At 51.1% G+C, this 23,635-nt stretch overlaps 1 protein-coding gene across 25 annotated transcripts in view; it reads right to left on the bottom strand.

Moving 5' to 3' along the window:
* The window catches only part of MAST2 (microtubule associated serine/threonine kinase 2), a 159,158-nt gene that overhangs the window by 27,433 nt on the left and 108,090 nt on the right, over positions 1–23,635 (bottom strand). For 19 of the 25 annotated variants that reach the window (XR_011975787.1, XM_072649282.1, XM_072649270.1 and 16 more), the window contains 5 exons: positions 13,251–13,342; positions 5,659–5,737; positions 5,070–5,090; positions 3,483–3,561; positions 245–399 (listed from right to left, as the gene is read on the bottom strand). Coding sequence is in view for 24 of the 25 variants with exons in the window: in XM_072649282.1 (XP_072505383.1) it covers positions 245–399; positions 3,483–3,561; positions 5,070–5,090; positions 5,659–5,737; positions 13,251–13,342 (426 nt within the window). In the remaining variant the exon portion in view is untranslated. The remainder of the gene's footprint in view (positions 1–244; positions 400–3,482; positions 3,562–5,069; positions 5,091–5,658; positions 5,738–13,250; positions 13,343–23,635) is intronic. The other 6 variants (XM_072649273.1, XM_072649283.1, XM_072649286.1 and 3 more) reach the window with 1 other exon arrangement.

Here is a 23,635-nt window from a genome sequence, read left to right as displayed (position 1 = left end):
GAGAGTGAGTCTATGTATGGGTCTGCATCAAGTCACTTGGGGGACTTTGGGCCTCCCAGATGTGCCTCTCCACCCCATACACCATGTACAGGCCCCCAGACCCTTAGTGTCATGGCCACATGGTAGGATGCACCAGTCACTGCCAAGCCGTGGAGGCGTCAGATCTCAAGCTGCCCCACTTCTCCATGTCCTTCCTCCAGATGCCAGGAGCCACCTGGCTCAGGGAAGCCAAGAGGGTACCCACCTGAGGCTGCGTGAGCGGGGCCTCATGGCTGGAGACTGGCGGCCCTCCTCGTCTGGGACGCTCTCGCTGCTGAAATGCTTTGTCAGGAAATGCAGCTCATCTGCCGTGGGCTGGAAGGGGAGCTGGTGCAGCTTCTCCTGGGAGGAGCAGGATGACTAAGGACAACAAGCACAGGGTGGGTCAGTGCAGGTTTGGGGGCTGTTCCCCTGCCCCCAGGCCCCTGCCCCACTGCCAGTAGCCCAGAGAAGCAGTCTTGGGAAGTCCACCCAGGATGGGGAGAGCCCTGATGAGCAGATACCCATCCAGCCTGGCGGGGCCAGAGAGAACGGACACCTGAAGCAGCTGCCATCCAGCGGGGGCCCTCAGAGGTCAAGCACTCAGAGGTAAAAGTGGAGGAAGAGCACAGGGGGTTGGGGAGATGGGTACAAGAGTGGTTCTGGCACTTCCCTGGCTGCTGTCTCTGTGTCTGGCCAGGAGCTGGCCTCAAGGGTCAGCTGTGGTGAAGCCTCCTCACCCCCTCCATGCCTGCCTACTAATAGTCAGCTCTAGCCTCCCAGCCTTACCCTGGGCAGCCTTACCCACCACAGGGAATTTCCTTTGGCTATGGGAGGGGGACAGCTGCCCTACACTGGGAAGGGGAGGGGAGGAAGACTGGGTGACCATGGCTGCCTGGGACCCACATCTGGCCCATAACCAATGGAGCCCAGTGGAAAAAGGAGGGATTGTTAGCCTAGGGACCAATTGGGAGCTCTAAATGCTGCCCAGTAACTTGGAGATCCAAAGGCCAGGTAAAACCAGCCCCCTCAGGATCCCCATCCTGGTCCAGCCTCTTCCCTTGGTCCAGCCAGCTCCCCTCCCTACCCCAGTTCCCAGGGCCATTCTGGGCACTCACAGCTGGGCTTCCTGTGCTTCTGATTTGAGCTACCTGAGGCCTCATCAGTGTGGAGACTCAAGGCAGCAAGCCGAGCATCAGGGTCAAAGGGTCCCCTCTGACCAATGCTGCTGCTCCCTGGGGTCAGAGCTCTCGCTGCCCCCTCTGAGGTAGGAGCCCAGGGCCTCAGCTCCTCTGGGAATGCCCAAGTCCAAGACAACCTCCCTCAGGAGGACGATCTGATTGCTCAGGCCACAGCTTATATGTGGCTTTCCGGGGCCAGACTTTGGGGTGGAACAGCTTGGTTGCTCCTCTAGCCACCATCTCATAGAACCCAACATCCCTTTCTCTTTTATCAAGAGCAGTCATCTTCACAGCCATCTTTTCCCCCTGATTTTATGCTCCTCCCTTTTTTAGGCTACCCCATTCAGACAATGAAGCTGCAGGCCCCACACTCCAATGGGCTACACTGCTAGAGGTGGGACAGCAGCTTTGCCAGCCCAAAGCCACTGGGCACTGGTTGTCCTCAGGTCCTTGGTCAGCTGGGGCTACTGGGCACCCAAGCCCTCAGCAGCCTGGAAAGTCATCCAGTATGAAGTGGTTTCTGAGGCTCAGTTTTTGGCCGAGCCTCTTCATGGCTGATGTGCAGATGCCAAACCCAGCACACGCAGGAACTGTGAGTGGTGAGAAGCTAAACGAGGCCATCCCACGAGGCTCCCACTGGGGGGTCAAACATCTGTTCTACAGGCCTGCGGGGCCCAGGCCTGGCCTGCAGGCATGACTCCCCCTTGGTAGCCTCCTGGGCCATTACAGCGCAAAGCTGACATCAGACATCCCCCTTCCTGCTAGACAGCATTCTGGGAGAAAGCAGAGTTGTCTTTGAGTTGTCTTTGGCCTGAAGAGATCACATGTGACTCAAGCTGAGGCTTCTGGCCTCCTCCCTCCAGGCCGCTTTCCTTCCCCATCACCTGCCTGGAAGAGGGGTGACACCCCACACCCCACTTTTCCTCCTCTATTTGAGTTTTTAAACTTGGCTCTGAGGAGTCTGAGTTCTGCTCCAGTCATTCCTACTTCCTTCTTCCAAGACCTTGATTTTCCTGGTGGATCATCCAGGCCTCTGCCCTTCAGCAGCTCAGGTCAGCAGCCTTTTTCCTCACCTTTCTTGAGTTCCTCTAGAAGTTTTTCCTCATTCTTCCTCCTGCCTTTGTGACCTACTCTGGTCCCTCTTCCTTCAACAGCAGAGCTGCCTGGTTTCCTCGGCTACCTCCCATGGGGGGCTCTGGGTGCAAGTGACAGCCCCCCCCGGACTTCCTGGCCACCCTCTCTGTCACAGCTCCACACAAATGCTATTTATCTGATGCTCAGTCCTCTGCTGACTCAGCTCACGTCCCCAGTTGTCTCTCAGGCATCTCACCCTGGATGTCCCATGGGTTTCTTAATTCAATACAACCAAAACAGAGCTCCTCTTTCCTCCCAAGCTTTGCCCTTTCCTAGATTTGCCTGGACCGTCCTCCCAAGCCCCAGGACTCTCCCCTGAGGGGGTGCCCCTCACTCCCCCAAGCCAATCAGATGCCCCTCAGCATCACTCTCCTGGACGAGAAACCACTTCATACTGGATGACTTTCCAGGCTGCTGAGGGCTTCGGATTACTGGCTCAGCTGTCTTTCTCCAACCCATTCCCCCCACAGTTCTGAAAGTCACTCTTCTAAAGACCCAGCCTGACCATGTCACTCCCCTGCTCAAAAACAGCCATACTAAAAGCTAACATTCATACAGCATCTACCACATGCCAAGAACTGTGCTTATTAGATGCTTACAACAACCCTGGGAAGTAGGTGCTAGCAACACACCTCCATTTCACAGATGAAGAAACAGAGGCAGTGCTGAAGTGACTTGCCTGGGGTCACACATCTAGTATGTGTCTAAGACTGGATTTGAACTCGTCTCCTTGACTCCAGGTCCATTATTCTATCCACTGCACCACCCAACTGCCTTCCCAAGAAGCTCCAATAGCTCCCTATCACTTTCCACTTTGTGTTGAAGCCTTTCCCAGAATGGCTCCCCCATGTACCTCCCACTCCCACTCACTACGTCCCACCCAAAGTGGCATCAGTGCTCCTCCCTGCCCATGCACAGGCCTTCCTTCCTCAGCCACTCCCCTGGGTCCAAAGTCCTTCCACACCCTTGAGGGAGTGACCCAGTTCAAAAAAGCCCAAGCGTGCCTCCTCCCAGAATGGCCCTGGCATCCCTTGATGAGAACAAGGACAGGAGACAAGGGGAGGGGAGTTACCTTCCAGCCACAGCTGAGAAGGCACAGGGGCTGGAGAACCACCCTGAACCCGGGGTCAGCCAGGCCTAAGGACTTACGGAGACAGTAGAACTAGGGGTGTTGGTTCCATAACCAGAGGAAGGAAGAGAAGCCAAAGACCAGCGCCGTCCATCCGTCCTGTGATAAGAGATGCTTCAGTGAGATACCACTTAGCAGGTTCTGGGAGCCTGTGCCCAGGAGGCTCCAGGAAGTCAGGCATCCATCCCATAGCTCAGTCTGGGGGCCAGGCCTGGTAAAGACCAGTATCTAAATAACCGAATCGGTCCTGACTGCCCTGTGATGCCCACCATGGGTGGCTCTTGGAAAGGCACCATGGCCCCCTGAGGGTCTGCTCCCTGCTCCCCACATGGCACCCCGTCCGCCACCCTTTCTGTGCTCTTCCCAATTCAGGGTAGGGAATATGCACCTAACAGTGAGAAGTCAACAGGTGGAACAGGGCTGCAGCCAGGGCAACCTGGAGGATCGTGGCAGTCAGAGCTAGAGAAGAGGACGCTGAGGCCCAGAGAGGACACCTAAGTACCCCCTTCTCTTCCCCACACCTCAAACACAGGGGACCAGTCCTCATTTCAGTGAACACAGCAAGGACCAACCCTTGAGACTGCCCATGTGTGGGGGCCCCTGGGGGCCTAGGCAGAGAAGGATCAGGCTACATTCCTATCACTTGCTGACCCTGCTCCCTCTCTTCCTCCCTCCAGATGCCTCATGCAGCCCTGGCCCTAAGGGGGTGATTCAGCACTGCCCGACTGAATACCAGGACACACTGGCCACCGATGCTCAAATTGGGAAGAAAGCATAGCTGCTAAGCACACTGGGCAGGGTCCCCTGAGAGCAGCATCCTCAATGTTTACATAGAAAGGACAGAGCCCAAGGTCCGAGGACCCGCTGTGTACGGTCCCCATCTCGGCATGCACCATTATACCCCACCAGCCCATTCCAGCGTCCATGATGCACCCACCCACAGGAGCAAGGGTTTAGGTCCTCAGGCCTGGGCAGCCAGCAGACGCAAATGAGTCTGCCCTCAGCCCCTGCTTGCCATCCAAGCTGTTACCCTGCCTGCCACAACAGCCCAAGAAGAGACAAGCACCAACATGCCTCACAAAAGATCTGCAAAGAGGAAGGGAAGATCTCAAAGCCCACTTTGGGCCAATCTACCTTTAGGAAGCTGACCTAAGAAGGTGGGCACAGAGGGTTGTGGCAGACAGGTCCCCAAGGGGGATAGGGTCTGGCAGGGCCAGGTGAAGAAGACACATCCCAAAGAGCCTGGTTTTTGGGGCCTGGCAGGGGGCAGTGCCTTTGGCAGCTGATCTCTCCAACAACCTCTGGACTTCCCCCTACAGCTGGCCAGGGTCTTAGTGGGTTCAATGTCCCCATTTTACAGGTGAGGGAAGAGAAGTCCAAAGCGGACAAGAGCCTCACCAGAGGTACCTCTGTTACGAGTGGTGTATCAGAGATTTGAACCCAGGTACCAGCTGCTGGCAGAGAGCCTCCTTGGGAGTTGAGAACCAAGGACCTGACTGGGCAAGTGGCTATGCCTCACCTCCCCCCCCCCCCCCCATCCCATCCCCCGCTGCAAGAACTCAATTGACCACGTCAATTTGCTTGTTTCCCAGATGCCCCCAGATTACCTGTCTGCTCTGTGTCCATGGCTGCAGAGGAGAGAGTGGACAGAGCAATGAGAACGAAGGCAAACCAGAGGTCTGCCCACAGCCAGGGGAGGCTACACGTCTGCCCTGGACCTGAAGCGCCACGTGTGCCCAGAGAACAAAGGGTCTAGTTGCCAGGGCCTGTTCATCTGGGACAGGGCCCAAGGACCTGGGGGGATCTGGAGGTAACACTTTGCCACAGAGGCTGGGGAGGGGCAGCCCAGAACCACTGATGTCCTCAGTCCCAGCCACTTGAGGATTTAAGTGGTCAGGAAGAGGGTCTGATGGAATGCAGTGAGGGGCAGAGCCTGGGTGAGAGGACGAAATAGGGCAGGAGTGGTACCTTGGAGGGCCAGGGAGGTGACCCTGATGACCCTGCAGGAAGGGCTCCATGCTGGAGCTCAGGATATGCAGACACCGGGGTCCAAAGAGGGCCACCCAGTTTTGCCCTGGCCCGAGCAAGAGGAGGCAGGTGCCATCTGACCAACACCAGCTGAAAGTACCCTCTCAGGGCATGGCATGAACAGAGCCTGGCCCAAGAATGCCCGCCCCCAACCTGTGTCATGCTTACCTGCGAGCAGGAACGAAGGAAAAGTGGGGAGCTGGAGCATTGGGAGAGAAGTTCCGGGGGCTATCCAGAGGACTACCACCTGTGGGTAGGACAGCAAAGGGGGTTCAGCTCTGGGGTCAACAGGGACTGGAGCAGCTGAAGCCTGGCCCTCCCCAAACCAGCCCTTGGGGTTCACCCAGCTGTATAAAAGCCTCTGGGACCACTGGCTGAGCCAGCGACGGTGCTCCCAGTCTGGAACGCCCCCCGGCCCCTAAAGACCTTAAAACTCTGCCTGCCCCCACCCCTCAATTGGCCATGTGTGACAGCAGGGAAGGTCTGTGAGCTGAGCCCATTCACAGGCCCAGAACGCAGTCATTTAGCCAAAGACAGCTCTGGTTCCCAGAAGGGTGAAAAGAGGAAGGAGCTGCATGGTTAGACTTGGGGGGTGCCGCTGGCACCTGAACCTGAAGGAGGGGAGGGGAATTTAACAAGTCAGGATGCAGGACCCTCTCCAGGCTCCAAAGGAGCAGGAACAAGTACTTATTAAGCATCTTCTATATAGCAGGTACTTGGCAAACAAGCCTGGGAGGGAGGCTGTCCTCCTCACTTTATACATAAGGTAACAGGCAAATATTGTCACACAGACAGTGCTGGAGGCTAGATTTGAACTCAAGTCTTCCTGGCTCTACCCACTGGACCTCCTAGGTGCCTAGAGCTACAGACAAGAGAAAGAAGGGAATCCAGTTTGGCTTCAATATGGAGAACAAGAAAGGGAACAGCCAAGCCCAATCTGGACAGAGAAGTTGAAGCCAGACTGGTGAGGGCCTTGAATGCCACAATGAGCCTTCATATTATGGGCCCTAGGCAACGGGGAACCTTGAGGCCTAGAAGAAGAGGAGGGCCATTATCAGAGCTGAGTCCTGGGAAAGTTCCTCGGGCCTGGTGGGAATGGGAGGCCAGGACCACAGGCCTAACAAGAAGACATAAGACATGGAGAGGAGGACCAAGTGGGGGAGGGGGGAGTGCAGGGGTCAAGGCCAAGGAGAGAGCATGGGGATGGGAGGGAGATGGGAGGGGGCCAAGGAGACCACAGGCTGAGAGTGGGGAATGAAAGCCAGGGCTCAAGTCAGGAGACAACATGGAGGCTGCCCCTGGACCTTCGGGGGCAGCCCTATGGTGAACTTCTAATGTGGAAATTTCCTCCACTGATGCAGAAACATTGTGGTACAATAGAAAGAGGTCAGGTGGCCTGAGTTCCAGTCTCATCTCTGATGCTTACCCATGTCACCTTGGGGCAAGCTAGTTCAGCTCCCTAGGCCTCAGTTTCCTCCTTTGTAAAAATAGGGACTTAGCTTACATGATCTTAAAGGCTCCTTCCAACCCCACGGATACTCCAGTACCTTTCCTAACACATAACTGACCCAGGGTTCCCCAGTCCAGCTTGGGGGTGTCCTGACTCTGTGGACAGGCATGGCCTTTAAAGAGGGATCCATGAAGGTAACAGGAAGGGGCTAGCCCAGAGTGAGACCCTAAGTCAGGGCCCTTGAGAATCTTATTAAGCATCAGCTGTATGCCTGGCACTGTGCTTGGCCTAGGGCTACCACCAAATAGAGAAATAAGCCCAAAGGATCTCCCAGGGAACCCAGGGTGCTTCGTCTCCCTCTCAGTCGTGGATGTCCCAGGGTCCAAGCTACCTTCCAGCCCTATCCTTTGAGGCGGGGCCCAGACCTCCCTCTCTAGCATCAGCTCACCTAGCCACACCTGGGCATCAAACCCCCATGACAAGTGGCCAGTTAGTCCCTATTCCCAGGGAACTCACTCTCTATTCCACTCTGGAACAGGGTACATGGGGAGGACATCTCGCTCGGGACCAAGCCCAAATCTGCTTTCTCCCACCAGCGGGTCCCTCTGGGGCCAACGAAGTGAATCTCTGCCATGACGGTTCTCCCAACATCTGAACACAGCTCTTCAGTCACCCCATCCCAGCCATTCTCCTGGCCAAGCCCAACACCCCCATTCCTTCACCAAGTGCTCTCTGGAGACACCATCTCGAGCCTTGACCCTCCAGCTCACCACACAGCTTGCCAACACTTCCTGGGGGGTGGGGGTGGGAGAGGGTGGGCCTTGGCAGTGGAGCACAATTATCTCAGAAGCAGGGTGGGAACTTTTATAAGTCCCTGCCTATCCTCCAGGAGGGCAAAGTCCAGGGAGAGCCATGAACCATGCCCTCTGGCACTGAGACAAGTGGACACACCGGGATGCCAAGAAAGGAGGGTGAGAGCACAAGCCCCCAGGGCTTGCACTGGGGAAGCTAAGGGTCATCAAAGGGAGAAAAGGGGTCATTCTCATCTGTCTGACCCTTTTACTTTACAGTGCCAATCAGACAAGGACAGCCAAACAAGATACAGAAAGGATAAGCTGGAGATAATGGCAGGGAAGGCAGGGTGGGACTCCTGCTGGGACCCCTTTTCTTGCCCACTGCAGGTCAGTCTGCTCTGCTGACCACCAACACACCATTTCCACTCTGCACCTTTGCCTGTGAGGCTCTCCCTTCCTTCCCCTCTGGCTCTGCTAAACAGGACTCAGCCCCAAGCCTAGTTAATTCTGTCAGTGCTCAGCCCAGAACAGAAGCTCCCAGAGGGGAGGGAAGATCTCTCTCAGTCTCTACTACACCTAGCACTGAGTCCACAACATAGGAGTTTACTAGGATTGCTTCCCTCTGGTTGCCTTCTCTTTAAGCCTTTGGCCAACAATACTGTCACAACTGCAGGAGCCTGGACCCCATCTAGCCTGGGGTTAGGGAGAGGAGGGTTGGAGCCCTTCTACCTGCCAGATTCGGGCCGGTTATCTCTGGAAGCAAAAGATTTCCTCCACCCAGGGCCTAAATCTGTCTAGTCTGCCAGACAAGCCAGACCCCCAAGTGGTGCAAAGAAAGAGACCCTGACTCTGAAGGCAGAGGCCCTGGGTTCAAAGTCTGCAGTCCCCACCTCCTTCAGTGCACTGGTCAGTCCCCTCAGCATTCTGGGATGGCCTAAGTGCTCTGGATACAGACCCAGATTGAAGCTGCCACTCAACTGACCCACCCATTGCCAGAGGCTGCAAACCTCTCCCCAGGGGATTACAAGAAGCACTCCCCTCCCATAGGCTTATGCTACATGCAAATTTTCCCTCAGTGTCCTTCAAAGTCCCAATAACACAAAGGATGGATGCATAGAGAGTGCAGGGAGTCGGGGTGGGAAGCCTCAGCCAGGTGTGGAAGGAAACCATGCCCAGGAAAAGCCACACAGGTAGGTACCTGGGACATGCTGGCCCCACTTCTGGAACAAATGGATATCCCTGGAGTCCATGGTCACCTCTGGACATACTGACCAGATGTCTCTAGGCCTCCCACCAAGGTAAAGGTGGGATGGCTGGGGACAGACCTCTGCTCAGCAGGGCTGCAGAGGGCTCAGGTCATACAGAAGCCCTGATCTGGGCAGCTAGGACACACCCAAAAGCTTTCAGGGAACAAGGTCCAACTCCAGCCCAGAAAACCAGATTGTTCCCTCCAAATGAGGTGGCTACAAGCAGAGATAAAAGGGCCAAGCAAAGCTGGGGGGATTCAAATGTCCTAGGGCACTGAGACTCTTTCCCAGTGCCCTCCTAGAAAAGTGACCCCACACACACAAGGGCAGGAAATATATCTCCCCCCCACCCCCACCCTACCTCCACTCAGCAATGCCTTCAACTCATCTTCCCTCCAGAGCTCCACCCTCCACGTCATCAATCTGGGACCCACCCATGACTTCACCCCAATCCCTGTAAGATGCCAAGGTTCCTCCTATCATTCCCTTGCTCCCCATTCCCAGGTCTGCCCCCCCTAATAATCCAGGGCCTCATCCACCTCCCAGACACCTGACTGCCATCTCTGATAACAGTCTCTCCCCTCATAACAGCAGCCCTCACACAGCTGGTCCAACCATCTATGTCATTCCCCTCTTCAAATCCTGGGGGCAGAGGTAAAATGGTGGAGTAGAGGGAGCATTTGCCCAACCCTCCCTCCAAACACCCCTAAAAGGACTAGGCTCTAACAGGCTGTTTGACAACTCAGTTCCAGGTCACAGTTCACAGGCAGAGAACACTTGAAGCCACAAGAGAACAGGAGCCTTTCCTATGGAAGTACCAGAATGCAGCCCAAGGGAGCTGTGACAGCACCTGGGAGGCACAGAACACTTCCAGCTCTGCAAACAGCAGGGCCAACAAGGTCTGAAGCTTAGGATAGTGTCCCTCCCCCACCCCAGGAACAGGTTCAAAGTCAAGAAATAGGCTAAAAATGAGTGACCAAGAAAAAAAGAACTTGACCATAAAAAGTTACTGAGGTAACAGGGAAATAAACTTAGAAGAAGGCAAAACCACTCAGCAAAGCCTCAAAGAAACAAATAGGAGTTGGACATAAGCTCAACAAGAATTCCTTGAAGAGCTCAAAAATTATTTCCAGAATCAAATAAGAGTGGTGGAGGGAAAACTGGGTAAAGAAAAGAGGGCATAGGAAGAGAATTATAAAAACACAATAAGGGCAGGCAGGTAGCACAGTGGATAGAGCACCAGCCCTGGAACCAGGAGGACCTGAGTTCAAATCTGGCCTTAAATACGTACTAGCTATGTGACTGGACAAATCACTTAACATGACTGCCTCAAAAAAAAAAATACAATTAATACGTTGGTAAAAGAGATACAAAAAATACTGAGTAACAACTTAAAAAATAGAATTGGTCATATAGAAAAAGAAGTACAAAAATTCACTGCTGAAAATAACTCCCTAAAAAGCAGGATTGGGCAAATGGAAAAAGAGGCACAAAAGCTCACTGAAAAAAATAATTCCTTAAAAATTAGAATAGGGAAAGTGGAAGCTAATCATTCCATGAGACATCAAGTAATAAAAAAAGAAGAAGAAAATGGAAGAAAATGTCTCATTGGAAAAAGCAACTGACCTGGAAAATAGATTAAGGAGACATAATTTAAGAATTATTGGACTACCTCAAAAACATGGTCAAGAAAAGAGCCTAGACATCATATTTCAAGAAATTATCAAGAAGAACTGCCCTGATATCCTAGTACCATAGGGCAAAATAAAAACAGAAACCACCTATCACCTCCTGAAAGAGATACTAAAATGAAAAGTCTCAGGAATATTATAGTTAAACTCCAGAGCTCCCATGTTAAAGAGAAAATACTTCAAGCAGCCAGAAGTTCAAATACCATGGAGTCACAGTCAGGATCACACACAATTTAGCAGCTGCCACATTAAAGAAGCAGAAGGTGTGAAATATTTCGAGAATACCCTACCCAGTAAAACTGACTAAAATCCTTCAGGGGAAAAAGAAAGGGTATTTAATGAAACAGAAGACGTTCAAGCATTCCTGAGGAAAAGACCAGAGCTGAATAGGAAGCTTGACAACAATGAGACACCATGCCAAAATCTGTGGACACAGCCAAAGCAGCGCTTGAACGGAAAATTCCTATCTCTAAATGCGTACATCAATAAAAGAGGAGGAAAAGCTAATCAACTGGACACACAAACCCCCCCCCCCCAAAAAAAAACAAAGCTAGAAAAAGAACAAATTTAAAATCCTCAATTAAATGCAAAATGGAAATTCTGAAAATCAAAGGAGAGATTAAACTAGATAAAAATTTACAGCAAGTTTCTCTAATAAAGGCTTCATCTCTCAAATATATAAGGAACTGATGCAATTTTAAAAAATTAAGATCCATTCCCCAATTGGCAAGTAGTTAAAGGATATCAACAGGCCGTTTTCTGAAGAAGTAATCAGAGTTATCTATAGTCATATGAAGGAATGCGCTAAATCACTATTGATTACAGAAATGCAAAATAAAACAATTTTGAGGTGCCACTTTACACCTGTCAGATTGATTAACATGTCAGAAAAGAAAATGACAAATGCTGGAGAGGATGTGGAAAAATTGGGACATCCATGTACTGTTGACAGAGTTGTGAACTAGTCCAACCATTCTGTAGGACAATTTGGAACTGCAGCCAAAGGGCTATAAAACTGTGTGAACCCTCTGACCCACCAATACTACTACCAGGTCTGTATCCCAAAGAGCTCAAAGAAAAGGGAAAAGCATCTGTTTATAAAAAACATTTCTAGCAGCTCTTTTTGTGGTAGCAAAGAATTGGAAATTAAAGGCATGCCCATCAGTTGGGGAATGGTTGAACAAGTTGTGGTATATGACTGTGATAGAATGTTATTGTGCTATAAAAAATGAGGAGCAAGATGGTTTCAGAAAAATTTGGGAAGTCTTGGGAAGTCAGAAAAACATGTAAGCTGATGCAAAATGAAGTGAGCAGAACAGAGAGAGAGAGAGAGAGAGAGAGAGAGAGAGAGAGTGAGTGTGTGTGTGTGCGTGTTCTTTTGAAAGATGGCTAATTTGGAAATCTGTTTTTGTATGACTTCATATATATAATCCATATCAAATTGCTTACCTTCTCAAGGGGTGGGAAAGAAGGAAAGAATTTAGAATTCAAAATTTTCAAAATGAATGTTAAAACAAATTTTAAATGCAACTAGGAAATATGTAATGAAATAAATATATTAAAAACAAAGTAACACAACTTTTAAGGGCTTCCTCCAACAGCTCCGAGACCCCACTCACAAACTCTACCAGGCAGTCAAGTATCAGGGCTACGTTGGGCCACTTGGGAGCCCCAGGGCCTCAGCATGCCTCTCATATGGTCCTCTCACATGCTACCAAGTCTGGACTATTTCTGCATATGTGGGAACCACCACTGAGCTGGAAGTTTCTTGACTAAAGTACTGCTCATTTTCCACTCTCTCTGGTGCTCAGCACCGGGTCTTACACACAGCAGACACTTAATAAACGTTCGGTGTTTCAATGTTTCACTTGCAAACTCTTTGAGTGGAATGGGGGGGGGGGGGGGGGGGGCCGCCACCCACTGGGTGTCTGTGGCTCTTTGAGTATCTCAGGACAAAGGTCCTCCCCTGCTGAGGTTCTCTCCTCCAGCTCACACATCCTCAGTTCCCTTCCACCCTCCCATCTCTCCAGACCTCCTGGCCACCATTCTTTAAGGCCTTCCTCCCGGGCTGCCAGCCCCACATGAGGGCAGGGGCTTCAGCAGCCCAAGACTACTCAGAGCCCTTTGCTAGAGTCAATGGGGGGAGCAGCTTTACAAACTTTCCTAGGTGAATTGAATGGACTCATACTAAGAGGAAATATCTGACAAACATATGAACAAGGGCAGCCCAGGGCAGCACGGAAGCCAAACATGGAATATTTTCTTTTAAAAACCTTCTGTCCTCTTGGCACAGAGGCAGGCAGGGGCTGCTAAGGCAGACCATCATGGGCACTGCTGTGGTATCTCTGCTTGTTACAAAGGGGACCCCGATTTGGAGTTGGGACAAAGAGAAGGCCATTTCTTCCTCAGTACAATATCTTTGCTTTCCTGTGAGTATTCATGGTGTCCTCTATCTGGGGAAGTCCGGGCAACAAGGTTATCCCTCAATGACTTTAGCCTTGGCAGCCTCTGTTAACCAGGACCTTTGTCCTAGCCTTTGAGGACCTCCCTCGTCCCCTGCTCCTTCAAAGCTGCTTACCTGGGTGGCCGTGCAGTGGTGAGTGGGGCCGGGGCAGGGTTGGGGATGTGCTGGATGGAACAATCAGGCTCTTGCGGTTGCTCGTCCTACAACTGCAAAGAAAGAAACGTGAGAAGAATGTGAAGCCTGAGGGCAGGAACGTGCAAGTCACGAGGAAGTGAGGCCAGAAACAACTACGTAAGAGGGGCCAAAGGCACAGTCACAGAAAAGCCCCTCATTGACAGAGGGGAAAACTAAGGGCCAGAGAGGGGAAGGGCTTGCCCAACATCACAAAACAAGCCATCTGAGGCTCCAGAAGTCAAAGCCAGGATCTCCTGCGTCCCAGGCCTGGTATTTTCATCCCCACAATGCCACCTTAAGACGTAAAAACCAACAAGACAAAGTGACATTCAAATGTGTGCCATTCAACTGAGCTGAACCAAGCAAGTTCCTGACACTCAAAAATGGGGAAAGGGAACAGATCAACTCTGATACTCATGATTTCCTGCAGAAGTCCAACTAATGCCTGTAATCACCACAATGAACACACCAAGAGAGCTGGGAAACCGCTTGGTTACATGTCATCTCCTTGCCTGCTGAGGGCACCAGTTACCAACCACAGTAGAAGTCTCACCCCTCAGTCACTGACCCAGTGATGCCACTCCTAAGTCTACTCTGCAAAGATCAAAGAAAGTGGGAAAGGATCTAGATGTACAAAAGTAGTCATAAAAGCTCTGTCTGTAGGAGCCCCAAATTGACAATAAGGGAGCGCCTATCAACTAGGTAATGGTTAAACAAATTAAGGTATATAGATGTAGTGGAATATTATTACACCGTAAGAAATAATGAAAGAGAAGACTGCAGAGAAACTTGGGACAAATGAACACAGAGAAAAGTGAGCAGAAGTAGGAGAACTTCTACAAAACCAACACTGTAAAAACAACCATGGAAAGACTTAAGAACTCCAATCAGCCCAAAGACCAAACCTGATTCCATAGGACTCATGAAGAAGCCCACCTCAAGAGAGAACGATGAGGGACCAATGTGCAGAATATGAAATCCATTTCTATACATGGTCAGCACTGGAATTGATTTTGCTTGACTATGCAGTATTTAAACATTGAGAAGCCCTGTGTGCTATCCTAAGCCCGCTGTGCTAAGTGCTAGATTAAAAGCACCATCAACTCATCCAGCAGTGAAAAGTGATGGAGGAGAGAATGAGTCTGTAGAGAGGATGGCACAAGATGCAATTATATCATCTCAGGAACATTCAGAGATGAAAATGGAAGAAGATCAACCAAAAGGAGGATGGGGGGAGAACCAAGGTGGCAGAGGGAGGGAAACCAGCAATTGTTCTGGGCTCTCTCAACCCACCCCTCAGAACAAAGCAGATCAAACTGAATTCCGGGTGGGATAATAAAAAAAAAAAGTCACGGTGATTCATTTTTCCAGCCCACAACAGCTTTGGAGGACAAACAGATCTGCAGACACTGGAGTGGGACCTGGGCCAGAGCTTAGCCAACACCCAGGGTAGTAACAAGACTGAATACCTGGTCAGAAAAAGACTCCTGTGCTAGTACTGGGCACAGGATGAGGCCCCACCTGGGTAAGGACCAGAGCACAAACCAGACCTCAAAAACTCCCAGGCCCCCAGTGAAGCTGTCAAACCAGAAGCTCAGAGCAGACACCCCTCCCTACCCTTAGGTAAGAGGAGCTCAACACTAACACAAAGTCCAAAGTCAAGAAACAAGCTGAAGAAAGTGAACAAACAACAAAAAAAGAACCTGACCATAAAAAGCTACTATGGTGATAGGGGAGATCGAGATATTGAAGAAAAGAACTCCTCAAAAATGAGAATTAGCCAAATGGAGCCCAATGACTTCATAAGCTACCAGGAAACCATAAAACAAGTCCAACTATGGGGGAAAAATAGAAGGAAATGTGAAATACCTGCTCGGAAAAACAAGTGAGCTGGAAAACAGATCAAAAAAACAACCTAAGAATTGCTGGACCATCAGCAAGCCACAATCAAAATGAGAACCTAGATGTCACATTTCAAGAAATCATAAAGGAAAAGGAAAACCAGCCCCTTGTGCCCACATTTCCACAATGCTTCATTCTCATCACTAATGACAGAGGACCCACCACCTGTGGACACTTTGCTCCACTGTGTCAGACAAAGAGACAGAAATGGCCTCAAGAAGATGGCATTAGACAGAAGAGCAGTGAGACCAGAGGAAACCTGCTCAGGGGCAGCGCCGTCTTGGAAGCAATAAAGGACAAATTCTCGGGTTCTTGAGAAAACTCCAAAGAGTTAAGAAAAGAACCCTTTACAATTCTAGCCACTTACTGGTCACCTTCCTTAGTACGAACTCTGTGCCCCCTAAGGCTCCTCCCAGCTTAAAACCCATCATTAGGTTCAAAGTTAAGGCCCATTTCATAGATTCTGGGAATTTACATTGGGAGGAAGCTCCAAGGGCATCTGTCCCAACCATGACCTGAATCTGAATCCTCTCTACAACAATCCCAGGGATAACCTGCACTTGAATACTTCTAGTGACAGGGAACTCACTCTTCCACTAGGCATACTGAAAAGTTCTGAGAGTTAGTCATTTATACTGATTTGAGTAAGACCCCCTGGGGCAAAGGTTCTTTATCCTCACTTATTCCTTAATGAGTCTGGAGTAGCCTATGAGACAGACCCCACCTCGGAACCATGTGTTTAAAATGCATTAAAGAAAATACATAGGATTACAAAGGAAATCAATTAAACTGAAATAAAACTATGAAAATATTCTAATAAAAAAATTCATGGATTCCAGATCAGGAATCTCTAACCCAGATGTTGGGGGACAGCTCTGGACCAGGGTCCCCCATGAGGACCGTGAGACGCCTGAGGGTCCGAACCTGCCCCCTTGTGGGGTACTGGGATGGCCCTGGTAACAGGCTGGCTCCACCCACGGGGAGGCACTTGGGAGGAGCTCGCCCGCCCATGGGAGGTACGGGGGAGGAGACAGGGGATAATAAAAGGGGATGACCACGAGAGCTGGAGGAGAAGAAACACAATAAAGCTTGCTGGCTGCAACTCCTTTCGGATGCTCTGCCTGTTTATTCCCCTCCCCCAACCAGGAGAGGGGCCGGAGACGTCCGAAGACCGGGGATAGGTAAGTAGAAGGCGAAGGCCCGGGAGTCGCCCCGGGCATCTGGCGCCCGGACAGGGACCGCCGTAGGGAGAGGAGAATCCGCCTTGCCCCGCAGTATTAGCCTTGCTCCGCTACTGCGGGAAGATTCAGGCAGCCTCAGTATTGAGAAGTGGCCTTGCCTCGCTACTGCAGGAAGATTAAGGCAGCCTCAGTATTGAGAAGTGGCCTTGCCTCGCTACTGCGGGAAGATTCAGGCAGTCTTAATATTGGGAAGTGGCCAGGATGGGTCAGGGAAATAGTTTTCCCAGTTTAAAGCCCGAAGATAAAGGAGTACTTGCTTGTCAGCTGTATAAGCTTTGTAAGATCCATGGGCTTAAGCCCCACATTCGGGACTGTAGAGCATTTGTGGAAAAGATCTGGGATGTCTCCCCCCTGGCTAGAGCATTGTGGGTTACGCCCAGCTAAATGGGACATAGTGGGACAACAGATGGTTGCCTATGAGAGGGTGAACCCGGGTGTATTAACAGAGGAGGACTTTACGTTCTTTCAAGTGGTCGCCGCACTTTTGTGCTCGGATCCCCGTCCCCCCTGGCGATCAAACGGCGAGACCCAGACAGGGCAGTCCCTTCAAGGGACAACAGAAGAAGAGGAATCCGATGAGGATGATCCCAACCCCAAGCCTTTATATCCATGGGGTATGTTAAGAGAATGTGCAGGCAGGGACCAGGACCGCGCCCTTCAAGGTGGCGCATGGCTGAGCAAGGGGCGGGACTCTAGAGCCCCGAGGGGAAGAACAAAAGGGAAGTTTGATGAGGAGGGAACGCCCAAGAGGGAGTGGAAAGCCCCCGAGACAAAGGGAAAGTCTGATGAGGAGGGAACGCCCAAGAGGGAGTGGAAAGTTCCCAAGACAAAGGGAAAGTCCGATGAGGGAGGAACACTCAAGAAGGAATGGGAAGTCCCTGAAACAGCAAGAGAGGGCTGGGGAACTCGCAGGAAGAAGTTTCAACGGAATTTGGGAACTCCCAGTCCTCCCGAGGTCAGGCTGAATGCCCTCTCCTTCTCCCCAGCCGCCACGTCCTTGTCACAATCATCACAAGGAGCGCGGTCATTTACCTACGGGCGGTCCGGGCCCTCGGAGCCTCTGAGTGTACTCACTCAGAGCCTATTCGCAGTTTTGGCGGAGGGACAGGAGATAGATTTAGAGGAGTGGGAGGGGGCCGGCGCTTACCCTGTCATTGTGGAGCGGGATCCGATGGGAAACGAGAACCGTTTCCATCGACCGGTGCCCTTCAAATTATTGAAAGAACTGAAGGAGGCCGTTTCCAAATATGGCCCTTCGTCACCTTATGTGAAGCATCTCTTTGCGAATACCACAGCCACTTGGCCGTGGGCCCCAGCTGATTGGAAGGAAGTGTCGGGGGCTATCCTTACACCAGGACAGTTAGTGGCTTATGGCGCCGCCGTTAGACAAGAGGCGCTCAGATATGTCAAGGAACACAATATTGCAGAGACAGAGGACGCTGTGAATATGATAACAGGGGCAGGGCCATACTCGCAGCTTATTGACCAGCTCCAATTTGATCCTCAGGTGATGGATGCAGTTCAGTATTGTCATATTAGGGGTTTTGCCAAGATTGACGCCCCGGGGACTATGAGGGATAAGTTGGTAGGGCTAAAGCAGAGGGCTAGCGAGTCCCCCACTGATTTTGTGAGTCGGGTCCAGCTTGCGGTCCGGCGGTCTCTTGGCTCGGGACCAGGAACGGATTCCCTGATAGCTCAGCTGGTCCGAGATGGCTTGCGTCCAGAATGCTCCCAAGCCCTAGTGGGCTTGGGACCTCTCGCCTCCCTTGAAGAGATAGTAGAGAGGCTGTTAGACATTCCACCTAAAGACACCCACCAAGCCATGGTGACGGCGGTGGCCCAAGGGGTGACTCAGGCCCTTCAAGGTACCAAGGCCCAGAAACAATGTTATCGCTGTAGCCAAATGGGGCACTTGAAGAGCCAGTGCCCTGTCGCTAAAATGGGAGCATTGCCCACCTGTTTTCGCTGTGGGAAACCGGGCCATATTGCCAAACATTGCCGTCTAAAGCAGCAGCCTCAACCACCTCGGTCGGGAAATGGGAAAGGGGGCCTCCCTCGGGGGGGCCCCCGACCCCAGAAACAGATCTTCCCAGTGGAGGCTGTAGGCCCTGTCCCTGCCCCCCAGCCCGGGAATTCTGTACCCCTATCGTTCCCGCAGCAGTATCAACAGGCTCTCCAAAAATTGCAACCCTAATATGCACGTCTACCATGGATTCCCCCGATGCCGATTTAGTTATAAGACCTTGGCATACTGAAGGGATCGACGTGCCCCCCGCTCCTTTCCCCCGTCTGGTGGTGGGACCCTCTGGCTATGTGCCATTTATAGTCCATACTCAATTGTTGGCTAGCGGATCCTCTACCATTTATTTGAACAATCCTCATTGTTATCCCATAAACATTGCCCCAGGAACTCCCATTGGGAGGGGTATCTCTCTGCCTTGGGTTGAAGAGTCCGGGCAGGAAACCCATCAAGTTAATTGGTGCTCTCCCATTGTGGGCGATCGCCCCATGGTACAAGTTTCGGTTGAAGGACGCCCAATCATGGGTCTGCTCGACACCGGAGCAGATATTTCAGTCATCAATGCATCCCAGTGGGACCCCAGTTGGGCGGTGAACGATGGTGCTGCCCAGGTTGCTGGAGTAGGGGGTGCCAGTTTGGCACTACGGGCTGCTAAACATTTGAATTGGACCTTTGAGAATCATCAGGGGTATTTTAGGCCTTTGAAATTGACTGGCCTTGCCTACGCCCTTTGGGGGCGTGACCTTCTTCAGCAACTTGGGTTACACCTTACCACCCCAGAACACCTTCAATTAAACATTCCGGGGCCACTGTGACGGTGAGCAGCCCACCTATAACATGGAAAACCGAGACCCCTGTGTGGGTTGAGCAGTGGCCCCTAACCCCTCAAAAGCTAACCGCCTTACGCTTTATAGTTGCTTCCCTTTTGGAGCAGGGCCGCATTGAGCCCACTACAAGCCCTTACAATTCTCCTGTTTTTGTTATAAAAAAGAAAAATGGATCTTGGCGCATGCTCATAGACCTTAGAGAGATTAATAAATGCATGCTGCCTATGGGGGCGCTACAACCTGGTCTCCCTAGCCCTGCTGCGATCCCCCGAGATTTTAGTATGACAATTATTGACATCAAAGATTGTTTCTATAGCATTCCCTTACATCCACAAGATAGAGTCAAATTTGCCTTTTCCATTCCCTCGGAAAATCGCCAGCAGCCATATGAAAGGTATCATTTTACCGTGCTCCCTCAAGGGATGGCAAACAGTCCTACTATGTGCCAAATGTATGTCCACGCCATCCTCTCCCCACTCAGACAGTGCTTCCCCAAGGCCATTATCATTCATTACATGGATGACATTCTTATTGCCACACCTAGTCAGGATTCCACGATGGCGCTTACTCAACTTATGGTCGATACCTTAGCTGCCTACGGGCTAACTGTGGCTCCAGACAAGGTACAGACTACACCCCCTTTTCAGTATCTTGGCCATGAATTGAAACAAGGACGGACTGCTTGCCGTCCTCCGAGCATTGATCTTTCTCAGCTCACCACTCTCAACGATTTTCAAAAGCTGATTGGCGCTATACAGTGGATGCGGGCAGTTACCCCTATCCCTGATGGTGAATTATACCCGTTGTATGATTTGCTGCGAGGGGATCCCGCTCTGCTTTCACCCAGACATTGGACATCCGAGGCCTTAATGGCAGCCAAGAGCATCCTCAACAGATGCTCCACAGTTGTTGTGCGGCAGGAACCCAACCAACCCATTTATGCCACTATATTAAAAGCCAGTACTTTCATTGGGTGCCTCTATCAATCACATGGCATTTTGGAGTGGCTGTACCCCCCTCGCAACAAAAAGGCCCTTCCACATAAATGGCGAATGGTCGCCCAATTTTTTCTTTTAGGTGCCGAGCGCTGCCTATTGGCTTTTGGCAGATTTCCCATTTTGAATTTAGAGGCATCAGAGGAAGCCTTAAGGTGCTTCTCCGATGAGATTCCAGAATGGGCCTCTCTTTTATGTATGTGTAATACCATAAAGCTTCCGCTCCCCCCAGCGCTTAGAGGATGGGAAGTCCTTCCTATCCATATGCCTTTTACTATTGTATCTCTACAGCCAGTTACGGGACCCACTGTTTTTACAGATGCTACTAAAAACCATAGGGCTGCGGTTTATATCCCTTCCAGGCAATTCCTTAAGGTGTATACCACCGAGCATTCCTCAGCCCAGAAAAATGAATTGCTGGCAATACAATATGCTCTCTCCATATTACCTAATGAGAGCTTTAATCTTGTTACTGATAGCTTGTATTGTGCAAATGCTATTGCTGCTTTACCTTTTGCCCTCATTAATCCCCGTGCTTCAACTATAGCTCAAATCCTATATGATATTCAAGAGTCCATGTTACAACGCTCTACTCCTCTTTATGTATTGCATATTCGCTCACATATGTCCACCATAGGACCCATTTATCAGGGTAATGATATTGTAGATAAAGCCCTTATATTCCCTCTGCATTTAGAAGCACAGGCAGCCCATGATAAGTATCACCTATCTGCCCGATCTTTGCGACGCCTTTATGGATTGTCCAGAGAAAACGCTCGCCAAATAGTCAAACAGTGTATCAATTGTGCCCCATTTCGCCCTCTTGCCCGAGACACCGCAATTAACCCCCGTGGTGATCTCCCTAACGATCTTTGGCAAATGGATGTAACACATTTTGGCAAAGTTCTTATACATGTTTGTATTGATACGGCCTCCAATTTTATTATGGCCTCTATACAGCCTAAGGAAACAGCCCGTGCAGTGATCGACCACCTCTATGGTTGCTTTGCCATGGTTGGGGTGCCTCGAGCCATAAAAACAGACAATGGGCCAGCTTATATTTCCTCTGCCTTTGCCGCCTTTTGTAGAGGATTTTCTATTATTCATATTACTGGCATCCCATATAATCCCACAGGTCAGGCCATTGTTGAGCGTGCTAACCGCACTATAAAAACTCTTCTGTTAAAACAAAAAGGGGGAGTAAGGGCGGCGGGGCGCCTCTCCCGAGGTGATCTGGCACAAGCCATCTTCACTCACAATTTTTTGCAAATCCGAGACGATGGCACATCCCCCGCACAAAGATTTTATCTCCACGAGATGGGAGGCAGAAGGGAAAGGCCGTTAAAGGCCCCTACTGCCTGCCTCACCAGAGCTCGAATCCGGTGGAGGGACCAAGAAGGCAAATGGCATGGCCCTGGAATAGTCATAGCGAGAGGTCAGGGGTATCTTTGTGTCCAACCAGATGGAGACGACCCAGGGACGGAGATCTGGATCCCCACACGATGGGCAGTTGAGCTGCGAGAAGCCGAAAGCAAGGAGGAGACGAGGGCGGAGAGGAAGGCACCGTCCAAAGCGGGTGTGCAAACAGCGTGAGATGACCATGCTCACACTTCTGATGGCCTTACAACAGTTCCTTCCTGGGTCCGAGGCTGTCCAGTCCAAATGGTACAACGCCACCCCCGCAGAGCAGCGAGCCGCGGATCAAAGGGGCGACACCTACTGGGCATTAGCACAGGGACTCCCCGCCTTATGAAGAGTTTCAGATTCAACAACTAATAGAGGAAGGACAATTATTAGCTTCCACTCTCCAATCTTTCATGAAATCAGAGGTAGCGGCGTGGCACCGTCAGGACCACATAGACCATCTCCTCCAAAGCCAAATCACCGCCCTGCAAGACACGGTAATTTGGCTAGGAGACCAAATGGCGTTACATCAACGCTATGAGATGTTACAATGCCATTATAAATATCGCCCGCTTTGCGTGCTTAACCTCCCAATTGATTCCTCAACCTTCCCCAATCAATGGCCGGCGGTCCACAAAGCCTTCCAGGGGGCTATGCTGGCTTACAATGCCACAGATGACATACATCAGTTGGACTTGCTTATTGATCAGGTGAACAACCTTTCCAGAACGTTTGAGGAAAAGCGTGAACAAGAAGAGCGTTCCATCTTCGATTGGTTACAACGAATCCTGGGCTTGCATTGGCTGCCAGGGGTGCTCTCCTCCGTTGCAGTTCTTGTCCTTATGTGTCTCGTCCTGCCGTGCCTCCTGAAGTGCCTCCTGCAATTATTGACACGGGCACTGGAGAGTCTTAAAGGCGATGTCTTGTCTCTGAGACACCGCGAGGGCAGGTCCCCATGGGGGGAATCGCCCAACCTACCCGTGTAAAACAAAAAGGGGGAGATGTTGGGGGACAGCTCTGGACCAGGGTCCCCCATGAGGACCGTGAGACGCCTGAGGGTCCGAACCTGCCCCCTTGTGGGGTACTGGGATGGCCCTGGTAACAGGCTGGCTCCACCCATGGGGAGGCACTTGGGAGGAGCTCGCCCGCCCCTGGGAGGTACGGGGGAGGAGACAGGGGATAATAAAAGGGGATGACCACGAGAGCTGGAGGAGAAGAAACGCAATAAAGCTTGCTGGCTGCAACTCCTTTCGGATGCTCTGCCTGTGTATTCCCCTCCCCCAACCAGGAGAGGGGCCGGAGACGTCCGAAGACCGGGGATAGGTAAGTAGAAGGCGAAGGCCCGGGAGTCGCCCCGGGCACCCAGAGGCAAGTAAGACAAGCAATTCACTTTCCCCAGTCCATCCTTTCTCTGAGAAGTCTCTCTGATAAAGGAAGTCAATGATCAGGCCTCTGAGGCTTCTCTCCCTTCCTCTTCAGAGTCCAATGACGCCCTCAGAACTAGACCCAATTCTTCACATGTCATGAGACCACAGAGGAGCACAGGGCTGGGAGATGGGAGTATCTGTGAACTGTGATGGGAAACAAATGGCATCTTTATCTTCACTCAGCTCCAAATGAACTATAGGGTTTCCTTCCACTGATTACTAATTTAAAAGAATATGTGAGAAGTCTGACCTGAGGCTTGCTAAGGCAGCCTGCTCAAGAGGTCTATGACACAGAAAGATCAAGGAAAAAAACAGCCACAAAAATAAAAAGGAGAGGAGCCCCTGCTCCAGATAGGGTGCTTCTACACACAGCAGTCAGAGAGCTGGTCAGTTGGCAAGTCACACAGCTGGCCTGCATTGAGTTTGAGGTCCATTAGAATCTTCTGATCATTTTCAAGTGATCTGCTTTTTATCCACCTTACCTCATCATGTTCCTACGGAGGACTGTT

Source organism: Notamacropus eugenii, chromosome 2 (genome assembly GCF_028372415.1).
Source record: "Notamacropus eugenii isolate mMacEug1 chromosome 2, mMacEug1.pri_v2, whole genome shotgun sequence".
Taxonomy (NCBI): Eukaryota; Metazoa; Chordata; class Mammalia; order Diprotodontia; family Macropodidae; genus Notamacropus; species Notamacropus eugenii.
Note: the sequence above shows the minus strand (reverse complement) of the source record. Positions and strands in the feature narration are given on the sequence as shown.